Source organism: Xiphophorus couchianus, chromosome 7 (genome assembly GCF_001444195.1).
Source record: "Xiphophorus couchianus chromosome 7, X_couchianus-1.0, whole genome shotgun sequence".
Taxonomy (NCBI): Eukaryota; Metazoa; Chordata; class Actinopteri; order Cyprinodontiformes; family Poeciliidae; genus Xiphophorus; species Xiphophorus couchianus.
In genome coordinates this window covers 2,414,347-2,430,151 of record NC_040234.1, presented here as the reverse complement: position 1 = coordinate 2,430,151, position 15,805 = coordinate 2,414,347, and the positions used below count along the sequence as shown (strand labels likewise).

The 15,805-nt window shown below is 42.4% G+C and overlaps 2 protein-coding genes across 5 annotated transcripts in view; both read right to left on the bottom strand.

The window, feature by feature from the left end:
- itgb5 (integrin, beta 5) overlaps nt 1-1,393 on the bottom strand; it is a 55,283-nt gene extending 53,890 nt beyond the window's left edge. The window contains exon 1 of the mRNA XM_028023722.1: nt 720-1,393. Within this exon, the coding sequence (XP_027879523.1) occupies nt 720-786 (67 nt within the window). The 5' untranslated portion in view covers nt 787-1,393. The remainder of the gene's footprint in view (nt 1-719) is intronic.
- A 630-nt stretch (nt 1,394-2,023) lies between these two features.
- Nucleotides 2,024-15,772, bottom strand: rbm44 (RNA binding motif protein 44). 4 transcript variants are annotated; one of them, XM_028023707.1, is made up of 20 exons: nt 15,326-15,771; nt 15,177-15,204; nt 15,000-15,106; nt 13,817-13,891; nt 13,701-13,749; nt 13,585-13,619; nt 12,496-12,677; nt 12,271-12,413; nt 10,610-11,126; nt 10,484-10,542; nt 9,634-9,792; nt 9,390-9,555; nt 9,271-9,305; nt 8,465-8,540; nt 8,303-8,387; nt 8,143-8,229; nt 7,994-8,067; nt 4,496-4,569; nt 4,197-4,395; nt 2,024-2,529 (listed from the first exon to the last, which is right to left on the bottom strand). In XM_028023707.1, exons 1-20 carry the CDS (start codon nt 15,660-15,662, stop codon nt 2,236-2,238), a joined length of 2,781 nt encoding a protein of 926 aa, XP_027879508.1. In that variant the 5' UTR covers nt 15,663-15,771; the 3' UTR covers nt 2,024-2,235. The 4 variants fall into 4 exon arrangements, with proteins under 4 accessions (XP_027879508.1, XP_027879511.1, XP_027879509.1 ...); XM_028023710.1 differs by lacking the exons at nt 4,197-4,395; nt 4,496-4,569 and having other exon boundaries at nt 15,326-15,772; XM_028023708.1 differs by lacking the exons at nt 13,585-13,619; nt 13,701-13,749.
- Nucleotides 15,773-15,805: the final 33 nt, after the last annotated feature.

Below are 15,805 nucleotides of genomic sequence, written 5' to 3'. Positions count from 1 at the left end.
TTAGATAGTTAATTGTTTCTACGCCTTCTTTTGGAACAATAACATGTTTCACAAATCTATTTCTTTTTTAATTTGACATTTTCTCATTTCCCGTGTTGATCCCACTTCATACGTAACGCCTGTACCTGTAGCGCCTCTTTCCAATCAACTACAAGCACCACATGCTCAACCTCCAGTCAGGTTGACGTGTTAAAACAGAATGATGCGATTCCTAAAGTTCCTCTGCATCTGACAGGAAACATTAATTAGAACATGTATGTTGGGAATTATGGTGGCTTCTTCAGCATCTTCCGGTAGAGATTCAGCATTTGTCTCATCAGAGGTTGTTGGTGTATTTTCTCCACAATAAGAGCCAAGAACCTGGACAAAAGCAGCCATACCACTGGAAAAGTCTTTTTCTTTTTCTTCTGACTAAAGTTATAACGTTTAGGAATTCAGACTTCAATCTGATGGAAAGCTGGTTATGCAAACAATGTTATATTGATAATGACTGTTTGCTGAGAAGGACTGAAGAATCGGACTTGCTTAGTAAAATAGAAATTCAAAGTCTAATTGATCTTCCGTTTCCACGCTTCACATCCCATCAGCAACAAGTTCTGGGTTTCAGGTAAATAATTCGGAGTTGAACCCAGCCGTGGTTCTGACTAGTTCGGGTTGTAAGTGTGTTTTGGTTCTACAGAGCAGACCGACTGGCTGCCTACTGTTCGCTCCAGTCTTACCTCCAGCAGAGCGCAGAAACGTCTCCAGCAGCATCCAGCACAGAGCGGCTCTTCCCGGGCTCCACATGGTGTCACGTTGCCGCCAGTCAGCTTCTAGATTTCTAGTTTTCTTCTCAACACATACACACGCAAGCACACCCTCACACACCAAAACACGCGCCGACTTGTCTAGTTTCCCATCAGACCTCCCATCCGCTCCGGTTATCTGTGCGGACCTAGACCGCGTCGCCGGGGTCTCCTCGGATCATCCTCCCGGCAGGCAGCGCTCTGGCTCCGGGGCGATTCGTTCCTCCGATCCGCTCCTGCAGCTCAGATTTCTGCTTGGACGCCTCTGCACTTCCCTGACCTGACCCCTCCAGACAAAACCTACACAAATGACAGCAGCTCCCAAACGTCCCTTACGATTACATGGCACTGCCGAGGCTCAGAGAAGCGGCAAAGCGAGGATGGGATGACGTCAGAGCCGAGCCGAGCTCAGCAGATGTCCACCAAAAACAATATTCCAAAACAACCGCGGTGTTCCTCTCCGGACTTTAATGATCCGCTCTCCCAGTCCAGTTTACGTCCCTGCTGGAATCCCCGCCTCCTCCACTTTAGGGATTATGCTGCATTCGCGGGAGCTCGGAAAAAAAGCATATGGGAAACCTGAAACAAGAAGAGATTTTTCCTGCCAGCAGCCATCACGATCTTCAAATAACTCTTTGAAGAATCTAAATTAATTAGTTACAACAGCATCCATTTGGGATTAATAAAGTATTTTTGAAATGAATTTAAAGTGTTCGGTTTGCATGAAGGAAAAAAAAAACCCAAAACCAAACTGAAATCCAGCCCAAGACTGTACTGATAGAATATAAAACATTTAAGTCAAACTTCTTTTTTTCATCCTTTTTGTTACAGTAAATGTAGAACTAGAGAAAAATAACACTCAGTTATTATCTATGGTGGTATGTTGTATTCCAGGAACAATAATTTCTTAAGCTACATCAAAAGTAACAAACATTGTTAAATGGTAAAAAGAAAAAACTAATTCTCTGATTGTTCTTAATACTACAATAGTTTCATAAACCTTCAACATACCAGAGTTGTTCTATGTTGCATATTGTGGCATCAATCCAGTAAATGTGGGGTCTGTATCGCTGACATCAATACTAATATTTAAGTTTGATATAACAAACTTCTGACTTTTAGGCATTTTTGTGTTTTTTCCTTTCTAGGTCCTAGGTTTTAAATAAATAATTCAAAGTTTATTGGTCTAAAAAATACTCTAACCAACCAGCAAAAAAATAAATAAATTTCAGACAGAATATTGTTTATTGGGTGAGCTTTTTATAAGAACAAACATCTAAACATTAGATCCAAACATCCATCAGTTAACTGGTGAAGAGCAGCAACTCAACAGAAGATGAAGACGCAGCATTTCCCATGAACGCTGGAAATGAACTTCAAATAAAAATGGAGAGTTGCTGCTAATTTGGAAATAAATACAACTTGAACAGAGGTGCACAGTCTTTTCCACTTAGTTCTGCGTGGCAGTAGGCGATTTGGTCAGCAGGGCAGAGGTCATGTCTCTGATGGTGCTGAGGGGCAGGCTGGCCAGGACCCCCTGGTGTGTGGCCTTCAGCTCCATCAGAGCATCCAGGATTGTCTGGCGGTCGACATGGGGGTGGAGCTGGGTGAGCTCGGCCATCAGCGAGTCCAGGCCGCCCATGGTGCCGAAGTGCTGAGGTACGCAGGTCCCCTTGGCGGTGGGAAAGATGCTCACCACCTTCCTGGTTTGGATGCTGGAGCTGAGGACCGCTGGGTTTACCAGCTGGGCAGACAGAACGATGAAGGTGAATTTAAGGCAGAATAATATTACAGCTAAGCTAGAAATACTGATAAAACCGAGATATTATTTCAGAATGTCTAATTGTTTTATCCATCTTATAGATGCATCGGTCCACTTTTCACTTCCAATACGATACAGATACCTGATGTCTCATAGAGGCCAATACCAATCCAAGAAAGTGCAATTAGGAGTTCTGAATAATAATGATAATAATAATAAAGCATGATGCTGCTCAGAGCACAAAGCATAGAATTAGACTAAATAGAGCTGCCTTTATGGACCGGGCACATTGTCAATACCTAGTCTAGCATGTTTTCCCTAATATCGAGGCCAATACAAATATTAATATCAGATCGATGCATCTAAACTCCATTCACCATTTTCATTGGCCCTGTAAACCCAATGAAAGGTGCTGGAGAAAAATTGTGCAGGTTTCATATCTAAGACATAAGAACAGAACTGTGACATATAAAAACCAGTAACAGAGTCAAAGTGCTGAAGGTTGAAGTGAAAGCAGAAACAAGAATAGATTCTCTGCTGGAAATCATTCAGATCTGAAGTCTTCCATGCCAAAGTGGATTGTTTTCTCATCTACATAGAAACCCCTTTCTGATACGAATACAGTTTTACACTGGTTGTCATAGCAACCTACAGACGAGCAAAGGAGAGCCTGCATATGTGATCCAGCTTGGATCCTCGTCAGGTTTACAGTTTAAAAATGAGAACAACTGGTTTAACAACAACAAATAAGTGAAACACTCCTCAACGTCATCATGGACAAAATGCAATGAAGTTTGTGTGCAGCGCTGTTTGCATTCTGATCTTTCGCAAACATGCATGAAAGAATCGAAGCAGCACTGCAGATATGTTTTTGAATAACATAACATGATGTAGAGCTAAAAGTTGGTTTTACATAATGCTGCCCCTTGAACCATTTTAAACCTTAGTCTCTTATTTCATGGCAAAGCAGACCAGAACAGAACTCTGAATATCCATTACTGCCACCTGCTGGTATATGACTGCATAGGAACTAACAATGCTCTGTGCAACAAAGCAACCCTGAGTTTTCACACAAAGCAACCCTGAGTTTGCTGCTGTGGGCTTTAGTTGCTCTAATAAATCCTGTGGTGTGATCCTCAGTAGATCCAGCTGTTCAATATGATCTTCTCAGACTGCCTGAAAATACCAAGTGCAATATCTTTACTGGATGTCTTAACAGTTCAATCTTACTTTTATTGTTGCCTCATATTTTAACGATGTATAGTATTTATTCTAGTTTTTTTATTGTTATTTACACCTGCACCAGTTACTATTGTATGTATATATGCATGTATGTATATATGATCACACTTTTTTCTGTGTACTCCGGTAGCCAAGCAACAACATTTCATTACCAAATTCACTTTTGTGTCTTTGTGTAATAATAAAGTCTAAATCTCAGTATTGCGGTCAGGAAATAAAACCAGTCCTAGTGAGGGCATTTGGCTTTCTCCAGATGCGTGTAGACCCAGAAGCATGGTAGTGTCCCCATGGCAACAGGCTTAGGAATACACTCTGCTTCCTAGATTTGCTATATTCCTTTATATCTGTATACAATACATAGTGGAGTTTAAAGGATTAAAGCATGAAGGAATCCATCAGAACCCCACCTTTTTCTCAGTGAGCCTCCAGTTGGTGTCAGCATCCTCTGGGGCCATGGACCCCCAGGTGGCGCCAGGTGTGTGGCCCCCAACAGCGGCTCCACTCAGGTGCCTGATGTGTATGGTACGGCTGTGCAGTCGAAGACCATTGAGGTCTCTGACTGCAGCTTTAGCCACCTCTGGGCCATCCACCATCACTATGGCAACTCTAGAGCACCGGCCAGAGACAGAACCTCCATGAGTAAATCCTGGAACCTTCCAGACAGCTGAACTGATCCAGTGAAAAGTGATGAGGGACAGCAGCTCACCTCACGCCGTTCTTTGAGGGGAAGATACTGACTTCTGTTGGCTGGAAATTCTCAAACAACTGCCTCACGTCACTCTGAAACATGTTTCAGGCTCTTTAGTCAAATACCTGTGAAAACTATGATGTGGCTGGGTTTTTACATGCAGGACAGATGAGCAAACGTTTCTCCCAAAAATGTATGCATCATCACAAACTGAAAATAGCCAGGTCTGATTCAGAAGCTAAAAGGATCCAACATTGTTGGGTGGTAAGCCATGTCACTCACAGTGACGCCAATCTCCATCTTGCTTCTTAAAGCAACACCCAATGACTCCAACATTAACAAGAAAATCCAAATAAATTGTTATTTTGACAATTCGTACTGTTTAAATAGCTACATTATCACTCATTTGTGAACCCCTCTCTGCATTTCCATGGCAAATGTGCTCAAAACTTTGTCGATATTCAGCTGATGTCGAAAAAAATTCCGGTGTTCCCACTAAATAAGGAACACAATTAAAATCTGTTGTGAATGAGTCTGTTTACGCAATAAATAATGTAAAAACATAGTGAACCACAAGCCTCCCATCACTTCCTGTCGTCCTCTTTGTGGTTTGTGTCAGTAGTAACATCTGGCTATTCATGTAACGTGTTCCCATTTTGTGAAATAAATCAAATTTTATTAAGGCACAAGGCAAAACACAAAAAAACCCATCCTACACTAAATGTTTTTCCATCCAAAAATTTGAGTTTTTCAAATTTGCTGTGCTTCCATTAGGCAAAATATGGTCAATAGAAATGCAGCTATTGTCAGCTAATGTTTTAAAAGAAAAAGACAGACTTTCTAAACAAAACAGACTCTGGAGTGCTGCACTATACAGTATCTCAACATAACACTGTGGACATGAATATTATTGCAGTGCATTATTATTTCTGTCAATCTTGGTTAAAGGGAAGCGGCTGAGCAGCTGTAGTTGCAGGAACATGAACGCAACACTGACTTTTGTGAGATGGAAAAATAAAAATGAACAAAGGTCATGATTATTATGAAAGTACCGTACACACTTTTAGGTTTTGTTGTACTTTTATATGTGATAAATATTTTAGTGTTCAGTAAAACTAAAGCATTTTTAAAAGGGATTCTTAGTTTCACATGTTGGAGTTCTTTAAAAAATGAGGTGGAAGCACTAACATTTTGGGACACTAATGTTCTGCTATTCCAGAACATTGTAGCAGTTTGTTTCATTGTGATACAGAATAACAGGAAATGTTGACCTCTAGCTATTCATTTGTTCCTTGTTTATTTTTTTCTTTCCACCAATGTGATAAAGACGCCTATATCAATAATGACTAGAATATTTATGAAGAAGTCTAAATGGGGCCTCTATATCTTTCTGCTATAAACCGTTAAGGCTGCCAGCTCTGTACATGATGTCATTTCTAATCTGCTTCATTTCTAATCAGCTTCATCAGTACATGACCAGCAGAGGTCATGTACTGCCCTCTGCTGGCCATTACAACAATGTACAACTCACTGGGGATTTCAAAATGATCATTTAACCCAGTGGTTCCCAAAGTGTGGGGCGCGCTCTCTAGGGGGGGCACAGTGCCTTTGAAGGGGGTGCGTGGGAAGCGGTATGGACAGGGGCACTGCCAGGAATCTTGGGCCCCCTGACACAAAATTAAATTGGGGCCCCCTCACACAGCTGCTGTTACAATTTTTTGAGTCTATCTGACCTATCAAAAGTGTCACAATTTTAAAGGCTTGCAACTGCCTTGCTTTTTTTGGTCCAATACTGATAACTAGCACAATATTTACTGCTCGTGAATTTTACATCCAACAGTCCGCATACAGTATGCAAGTAGGTTGCTTAATTTTTTCTATTAGTTTTACATTACTGAAATGTCTCTCCCCTTGAGAAACAGTCATAGGCAACATCCAAAATACACATAAAACAATCCAGACTTCTCAAAAAATGATATGTAGTTGCATTTTATTCAAGTTGCAGTATAGAACTTAAATAAAAAATATGTTTTCTCCATATTTGTTAAAACTGTCACAATTTTGTGCCAGTTTGTTATGAGACAGAAATCTGAAAACAATCAATCTCCTTCACCTCCTCCCTGAGCTACCATTACTGGCTAAAGTAATGCAACGTTCCAACCAAAACAACCAATCAGAACCAGGAGGAGGGTCTTAGTGCTGTCAATCAACTTCATTCATTCATTTCTAAATGTGCTAATAGTGGAGAAGCAACATATTACAGGAAAATCGTTTATCTGCCGTCACTGGTAGCTATGCTAACTAGACTAAACATTTACAACAGGCTATGCTAGCTGCAGCATAGCACAGAGCAAGGGGGAGAAAGGATGAGCAGCTACATGAGATTGTGATTGACAGCACTAAAACTCTCCTGCCTGGAAAGTTGTTTCTACTGGTTGTTTCTACCACTTTGAGAAAGCAGAAGAAATAGATTTTTTCACAGATGATCTCTCTTACCATACTGTCACAACATAATGACAGTTTTAACAAATGTGTGAAAATTTTTTACATTTTCTTTTATAAAAGTTACATGCTGCAGCTTTAATTTCACTTAGGAGAGGACGGGTCAGGAGGGACCAAGAGCTGCTGTTGTTAAGTGGTAAAAGGTACAGGGACAAGTTAAATGTATGAATATCTTGGGTTTTTTTTTCCTTAATTCATTAGATGCTAGTGAAATGGAGGCAAACAGTACTCTGTAACTAAGCTAACTATGCTGAATGGTGGATAATCTCACAGTCCACTCACCTCTCAGAGAAAAATTGGGTTATAAATTGACACTCTTGCCTTTTTCTCTCTCTCCCTCTCTATTTTATTTTATTTTTAAACCTGACTATTATTTTTCTTAGCAGCATAGTATCAGCCACAGTCGTTCTTGTTTTCTACTGACTGCTGCTGAACACCGCCAAGCGCTCCAAGCAGGAACGAACCATTTCATGCAGATCCAGGGCAAATATGGATGTGTGATTTTGGTCTGGGAGGAGTACCATTTAATTTTTACTGCTAAAAACAATCTTCGAAAATACAATACGATTAATTTTGTAATTGATACAGCCCCAATTTTTTATTTTTATTTCTACGAACAAAAAATAAATAAATTGTGGAGAGCCCCCTGTTGGTCAGGGGCCCTTGGAAATGTCATAACCTTTCCCCCCTATAAGGTGCCCCTGGGTTATGGATGAATGAAAAGAAAAATTACACAAAAGTGTTTCACTGTAAAGATGGTTTGTAGTGTGTTTTGTTGCAACCTGAAGTGTAAAATAAACTTCAGTGGAGTTTGAAAACAAAATATGTGTATAGGTTTATGTCTGATTGAACGATAGGTGTGCCCAGTTGATTTTGTTTTTTTCAGGGGGGATTTTATTGTAATCCATAGGGGGGTCCAGAAAATCTTTGGGAACCACTGATTTAACCAAAATCGTCCACGTTCCCACATTTGATGATGTTAGAGCAGTAAGTAGCACGTGTAACCAAACTTACCTGTGTCACATGACCAGGCAGGTTGGATACATAGAGTACTGAGCTGCTGCTCTCACCACTGACTGATCTGTCACCTGTCAACACACACAAACATAATTCAAACGGATGAAACACGAATGATGTTTGAGTAGCTGTGGCTAATGACCTACTGTCGGCCGTGTCTACTGCCGGTCCTGGCAACTGCAGGTCCTCCTCAGCATCGTACCACGCCTCACTAAAGCTCACCTCCTCAAAGCCTGCGCGGCACAAAAACAGAAGAACATTCAGCTACAGTTGTGGTTCTATCAGCCGTGCAAAGGTTCTGCTCACCCATTTGCTTAACCAATCGCTCTTTGGGTACAAGAGCTGCAGCTCTCTTATCCTCTTCATCTTCCTTGTGGAGCAGTTTGGGTTTCTGGAGGGGAAAGAGACAGTAGTTGGGGATTAGCTGCTGCTGCATGGAGCACATTGTAGTGTGTGCTGTAATCACACCTGGCAGCTCTGTCTGTCCCCATCAGGACCTCCGCTGTCTCCAGCTCCTACATGCTTCTGTGTCCCCTGGGTGGAACTTGGCATCAGAGAGGTGCACCGAATATATTAGCCAACAAGTATTGCACTCCAAACAGTCTTTGCGTCTTTCAGTGTATGAATATTGCACACATCGTACGATGACGTGGCCTTATATTGTGAAGTCCTAGCTGCAACTAATGATCATTATTAATCAATTATTCTATTGATTATCCTGATGATTAATCTTATTTTAAAAATAGCAAACACTTGATCAAATCCTTCTAACGTCAACATGTAAAAAGCTCAGCCCTTTCTGCTCAATTTAGTGCTGATCTGGTGATTATGATTAAGTTTTTATTTTGCTTGTTTTAATGAAAAATATATTTTTAATACAGCTTTGGCCTAACTACTGCTCTGATAATAGCGTTCTTCAAACAAATTACTTTTTATTGGAATCTTTATACTCTAATAAATCAATTACTAAATTAGTTGACGATTATTTCTGTCATCAATTAATCACAAGTTATCTGAAGTATCGCTTTAGCCCCAGACTACACCGTCTCCATGACGAGGGGTTTTTGAGAAGCTCACTAGAAAATCATCACCTGCCATTTTTCCTTTATGGACATTATTAGCTCACCATGTAAGAGGCCTTGTACAAACATCTGCCTCACACAGGGTCTTTTTACCCCAATCATGAAGAAATAATTCAACTGACTTCCTAATTAAGTTTGCAGCATCTCATTGTTGGAGTTGAACTGGAACTCCATCAATGTGTGTCTACTTACCAAGAAGGAGTCTTTCCCAGCAGGCCACCAAGGATCTAAGCAAAGAAAGAGTTACTGTGGAAGGTTCTCAAAGCCCAGACATCTGGGCTCTTGGGTGGGAGTTGTGGGTAACCTCCCACCTGTTCAGGGACATAACATGCTCCTGCCGTGATCTTCTCAGACTCCACACACAGAGGATTCAGCTGCTCCAGAGGAACCCCCGCCAGGATCTGGTTCTTCGTCAGGTTATAGTCAGTTTCCAACTTCTGCAGGATCTCCACAACGTTTGGTGGCGGGTCTTCAGCTCTGCAAAGACGTGATGGATTTTTCTAGAAAGCTTTTAGTGCAAACAAAACGAGATTAATTGCCCTACGGGTTCCTCACATTGCCGTGGACAGGTGTCCCTCAGCGGACGTGTAGTAGAGCCTCCAGACGTGCTGCCTGCACAGCTCATAGTGCAGGGTGAGCAGGGTCAGCTCTGCCTGCTGGGCGCGCTGCTTACAGCCGCAATCCATTCTAGGAGCAGCTGACACACTGTCAGGGCTGGAACATACATTCAGGGAAACAGGCATCAACTGGGACCTGCAATAGCAATGCTCAGGAGAGCAGTGTATTGCCTTGCAGGAGGCACCTATTGTTCTCCACCTAATAATCAGCAGTCTCTATCTATAGTTTTCCTCACCCTTCCTTTTGAGTACAAGCATTACAAGTTTTGAGAGGATAGATATGAAGTCCTGCTTTCAAAATAAAAATGTAAGCAAAAGTATTAAAAGTTTTGAGAACAAAAGACATAAAATCCTGCTTTCATACTGAAAATGTGTGCTCTTGGATTATGGCAGGGCTCATAATCCAAGAGCCAACAAGTATTGGCTCTTGGATTCTCTTTTTTTCCCATTTAAAAAGAGTTGCTCTTACAAGGGTATGGGGAACAGAACCGGGATAAACGGGGGGTCTGTGGCGCTACAGTAACAAGGAATTCAGACCAACGCGTTTAAGTTCTACTTTAAATAGATCATAAGTTAATTATTTACATGTGAAAAGCAAGGATTTAAAAGCATGATCTATCCACTTTAATACAAAAAACACAGTGGCCTGTCAGTGGACCACCGGCAGGCCACTGTTGGTGGTCCACAACTACCGGGTTTAGAATGCTTTCAGTGTCACATCACCTTTCTAACACCTTCTGCCACACAATAGGCATTTGGGACCACCAGTTCTTGCTCCTACACATTACCTTTTGTTCTTCTTCTTTGGCTCCTTGTGCTCTTGAATCATCTGGAGTTTGATCAACTCCTGAAAGGAAAGAGAAGGTGAGAAACTATCTACAGCAGTCCTAACCAACATGAGGTTCCAACCTTACATCAGCCAGGTAGTCCAGATCGGACATATGAAGCTCAGTCATGACATTATGTTCGGATGTGTTTGGACCTTCAGTTTGGGTCTGCTTTGCTGTGCAGCTCTCTACATCAGTATTCATTGCAGTGTCATAGCTGGGTGCACAGGGAGCAATGGAGGTAAACCTTTCTGCAGTGCTCTTCAGCCTGTTGTCTGCTGGAGGGTCGCCCAGCTGGATCTGAGCACCAGCATTCTGCAGTGTCACACCGTTGCCTGCCAAGCACACTAGGCTGCCCCTATCATCCTTGATGGGGAAGTTGAACTGACCCCTTTCATCTTCAGAGCTCTGTCTGATCTCCGCTTGACTGACTGCTGTTTTCTTGCCACTGAGCACAATATTTTCTCCTGCAGGACCTTCAGGAGGAGGAGCCTGCTGGATCTGCGCTGTGTGGCTGGTGTCCACCCCTGAACGCTGCGTGAGCTTCATGGCGTCCACTCTTGGCTGCTGTGAGGACCCGCTGTTTTCCACTGGACACTCTGACCTGTAATATGAAAACATGTAACGGCTCCATTCAGCCAGAATTCATCTCCTACTCTGAAATTATACCATATCTTCAATGGCTTTGAAAAACTAGTCCACATTTTTGTTAAAATGTCACATTCTCTGTGAAAACCAGCAGAAACAAATACAGTGAACCCTCGTTTTTCGCGGGGGTTACGTTCCAAAAAGAACCCGCGATAGGCGAAATCCGCAAAGTAGAAACCTTTATTTTTTTTTACAATTATTATACAATAAAATACTCCATAATACATTGAAACCAAAGAACAAAACCTCTTTACAGGCCCAAACATTTGTTAAACAAATGAAAAGTACTGTATAAACATTTTTTTTTTTTTTTACAAATAACTATTGTACTGTAAAATAATAATTTTAATACGAACTGAAGGCGGATTTCCGTGCCCGAATTGCGTAGATCAGCAACCCCCCGCCCACTGCGACCTGAGCCATTGGATTAGAACGGGAGAAAATAAAAAATAATTATGAAAAAAAAAATACAAAGTACAGTAGGACAAATAGTGACTCACGTGTATTTCACTGCACTTCTGACTGAGCCGCTGTATCTTGACTCCGCTCTGTAGCGTTTTTTTGTTTTTCTTCTAAAGTCCGCGGTGCAGGTGTGTTTTTTCGAGAGAAGAACATAGTTATCGGTAGTTGTTGTCGCTCTTTTTTCTTCTGGGCAAAAAGATTCTTATAAACCGACATGCCACCATCGATTATGTTAAATATGGCAAACTGTTTTACGTACGTGTACATATTAAACCGCAACGTTGTTGACACACAGGTAGAGAGGAAGCGGACAGACTGTTTAGCCAATCAGAATGCAGAACACAATGCAAATCCGCGAAGCAGCGAGACCGTGAAAGGTGAACCGCGAAATAGCGAGGGTTCACTGTATATCGGTTTAATAATTTAAAAAAATTGCTTCAATCTAAATTAATCTAAAAAGTTGTTCATTTGCCATAAAAAAGTGAGAGAAAGAGGAACTGATGGGATAAAATAGACATGTCATGGTTAACATGGTCACAGCAGGTCATTTTGAAAATCATGCCTGGAACAGGATTGTTGCAAGTTTCAGTAAGTGAGGCACGGTGGTGACACCTGAAACTGTGGTGATGTGTACTCACTGTGCCTGGATGGTGGAGGCCGCCCCCTGGCTGCATGCTGCCGAGTTCTCAGGCTTGCTTCTCTGTCTGGATCTTTCTAAGTACATGTTGAGTGGCACAGCTGCACTGATGCTGCTGCTGTTCGGCTGAGACACTGATGAACCCTACAAAACAAAAACATCCTGCACTGACTGACTTCCAACTTTGGCTGCTTAGCATGCAAAACGTGCTCTTCACTCCACTCACCCTGTGCTGGTTCAGTGTGTGTGTGAGAGGGAGGCTGTAGGCCATCTGGTGGACCATGGTGTTGTCACAGGCCTGTTCACACAGATGATTTTGAGATCTTGTCACACTGTTAGAAAAGCCCATCTTGGGCAAGTTCTCCCTTGTGTCACCTGGAAGCATCTTCAACATTTGCACAGACGCTTCTGTAGTGAAAGGGAGGGGGGAACCCTGGATTGGTTAGTTGAAGGATGAACCTTCTGACAGGTCAACTACAACCTAAATCAGAAAAAAAAGTTGTGAAAGTTTTTCTGCACAAAAGAGCCAGACCAACAGGGGAAACACACTCTGGTCCATTTAAAGCAGACCAGAAGTGGTGGGGGTGAGTACACCCTTAAATTCTGTTTAATTTAAAACAACTGCTACTTGCTGAAGGTGGCAATAGCTTTTCACTCTGTTATGCATATATCAGTATTAATAGCTGATATTTTTTACCTATAGAGGCATAGTTTCTACATCTTCAGTGGAATTTCACCAATCTTTGGCAGACCTTGGTTTCTAGCCCTCATCATTAAAGGTGCAGCAGCAGACCGGTTTGGGTCATACCAGTCTCCCTTTAGAGACAATTTCACAAAACTGGCCCTAAGGGGAGAAGCTGGAAGGAACAAAGAAGAGGGCCAAGAACTGAACCTTGAGGAACACCACAGTAAAGAAGTGGAAAAATGGACTTAAGGTTTTTTGTATGAACACAGAAAGTTCTGTCCTCCAGGTATGACCCAAACCAGTCACCTTTAATCCCCACCCAATGTTCCGACCGAGATATTAGAACAATGTGGTCGACATCTTTTAGGTGCACACCTGACTTAAATGAAAGGGTGATTAACAGGCTTCTGCAGCACATGATGGCTGCAGAGGAGGACAAGTCATTTAAATGAGATGTTCTGGGACAAAAACACATCTGATCCAGGGCACTGGTTCCTGAGGACCAGGGTTTGGGAGCCATCGCATTGCATAATCAGGTCAATCATCAGTTCAAATCTGAATGTTGCCTTTAGTGTCCTGCATTAACCTGGTTTGGCTACAGAATCAGAAGACCAGGGTATGCCACATTACCACATCCGAAGTCCTGTGATCCAGGTCTGGAAGACCTGAAAACAAAGTTTCAACACAAACCTATAACTTCTCCACGGAGCCCACAGCTTCATTTGCTGCTTCACCGTGTGACTTACAAGTTCTGGTTGCCTGTAACTGTGCAGTGAACACAACTTCCAAGTTTAGCTGTAGAGAATGAGCAAGGTTAGATGATGGCAAAGCTCTCATCAGCTGCACAGATCCACAAACTTACGCTTCAAATAAACATGACTCTGAGAAAGCGCCAATCCAGGATGATTCTGTAGGAAGTAGTGAAAGCCTCCCTCATCTGAAGAAGAAAAAAAAACAGACAAAATCTATTGGAACACACAGGAGAGGCTGGGTGGAGCATGGTCAGACAGGCTTCATATGTAGAGAAATCTGACAGTCATCTGCATAACAGTGAAAAGGGATGTCATGGTTTCTCAAAACTGACCCTAAAGAGAGAGGATGCAATGAAAAAAGGAGAGGGCCAAGAATTGAACTTTGAGGGACACCAAAGTAGAGAATATTCTGTTTGAACACGAAGAGTTCTGCAGCTATGACCCAATCCAGTCAATGCTGCACCTTTAAAACCCAACCCAATGTTCGAAGATATTAGATCACTGTGTTCAACAGGATCACAGGTGCTTGTTCATATCATATACTCTCCTGTCTGTCTCATTGCGAGCTCAGATTTGTGTGACAGATATAACACTTTAATTAGTTGAGCAATATGGACGGACCAGACGAACAGGGACGTTTTTGAGCAACTGTGAGATCTCCACTATGAGCACATCGCACATGACCTGGGCGATTGATGACTCTGTGTCTGGCCTATTTCCTTCAAAGACAGTTAACCTTCAGATGAAAACTTCGAAGAAAACATGCTATAGTTGTGTGTGATTTTTGGTTGTATGTTTTACTTCCAAAACTCAGGTGTGTGTAACTTTAGTGCACTATGTTGGTAAAAAAAAACAGTTTTCAGAAGTTGGCATTGTAATGATATATGTGTGAAAGGGATTGTAAAAAACTACATTCAAAGCCAACTGTCATTTTAACATTTGCAGAGAGTGTTTTGTCTTATTGCTAGTTTTGCTAGGTGAGGCCAGAGCAACTCGTGGTTGAGCTTTTTACAGACTGCCTTTGAATATTACTAATCATTTGTTTTCTGAAAGCAGGTGTATGAATGGTGATGATGAGGTGTCTTCATAAGACTTTACATGCAGTCGACATCTGGCGCCACAGTCTGCACCTTCGAGGGACCAAAATTAGACGTTCAAAGACGACCCAGAAAATACGTCCACAAACTCTGGTTGTAATGTAGTTTTTTCTGCTAATCCTCTAAACCGACAGTAAAGGCTATGCTATGCCTTTCTGATGAGGTCTGGTACACCCGCCGGGCTTCCAGGTCATACCCAGTATGATGCTCCTGTCCTCCGCCGACAGACTGAGGTACCAGTGCAGCAGCTCCGTGTCCGTCAAAGCCAGGTAGCGATGAGCGTTCACCAGTTCTAGAACTGACCTGCGCCGAGAGCAGAAATAAACCTTCACGTCTTTTCCTTATGAGCATAGGAAGAACAATATGGCTGTACCTGCGCAGCAGGAGCTTTCGGCTCTCCTCTGTGTAAACAGAAACCACATTTAGTTGGATAATGGGACACAAACTAAACCACAGACCTTTATAACCTCACTGTTACTAGCAAACTACTTTTAGCCCACCTCGTGACTTCAGGGAACTTACTTGCGTTCGAATGTTCGCAAAAGTAATATGGAGGTGTTACCGACTGGGTCAGCGGCTGCGGTGCCGCCAACACGGCGGGGCAGTCCACGACCCTGAAAACCGACCAGGGAACAGGCTCCTCGTAGTAGACCGTGGCGGGTATAACACCGGGCCAACCGGCCAGACACAGAGCCGAGGAGGGATGGTTCATCAGCAGCTGCAGGTCTGCAGGGCTCGTGGTCCTCACAGTGTCTCTATTGGAACTCGGCAACATTGCTGGTGAAAACGAAATCAATTTGGCGTTAATTCTACCTTCACTGTAAAGGCTAACTCTTGTCACCCGGTGTTTTGTCTTCATAAATAAATAAACATTTTAAATAGCTGTTTAAGCCGGCAGGAGCTGAACCCTTCAATTTCAGCTTAGAAGCTAAAGCGAGGTTGGTCACGTGATCACACCGGCGTGACCTACTTCTCAGTTAATGAGGAAAGGCCGGAGTTTGA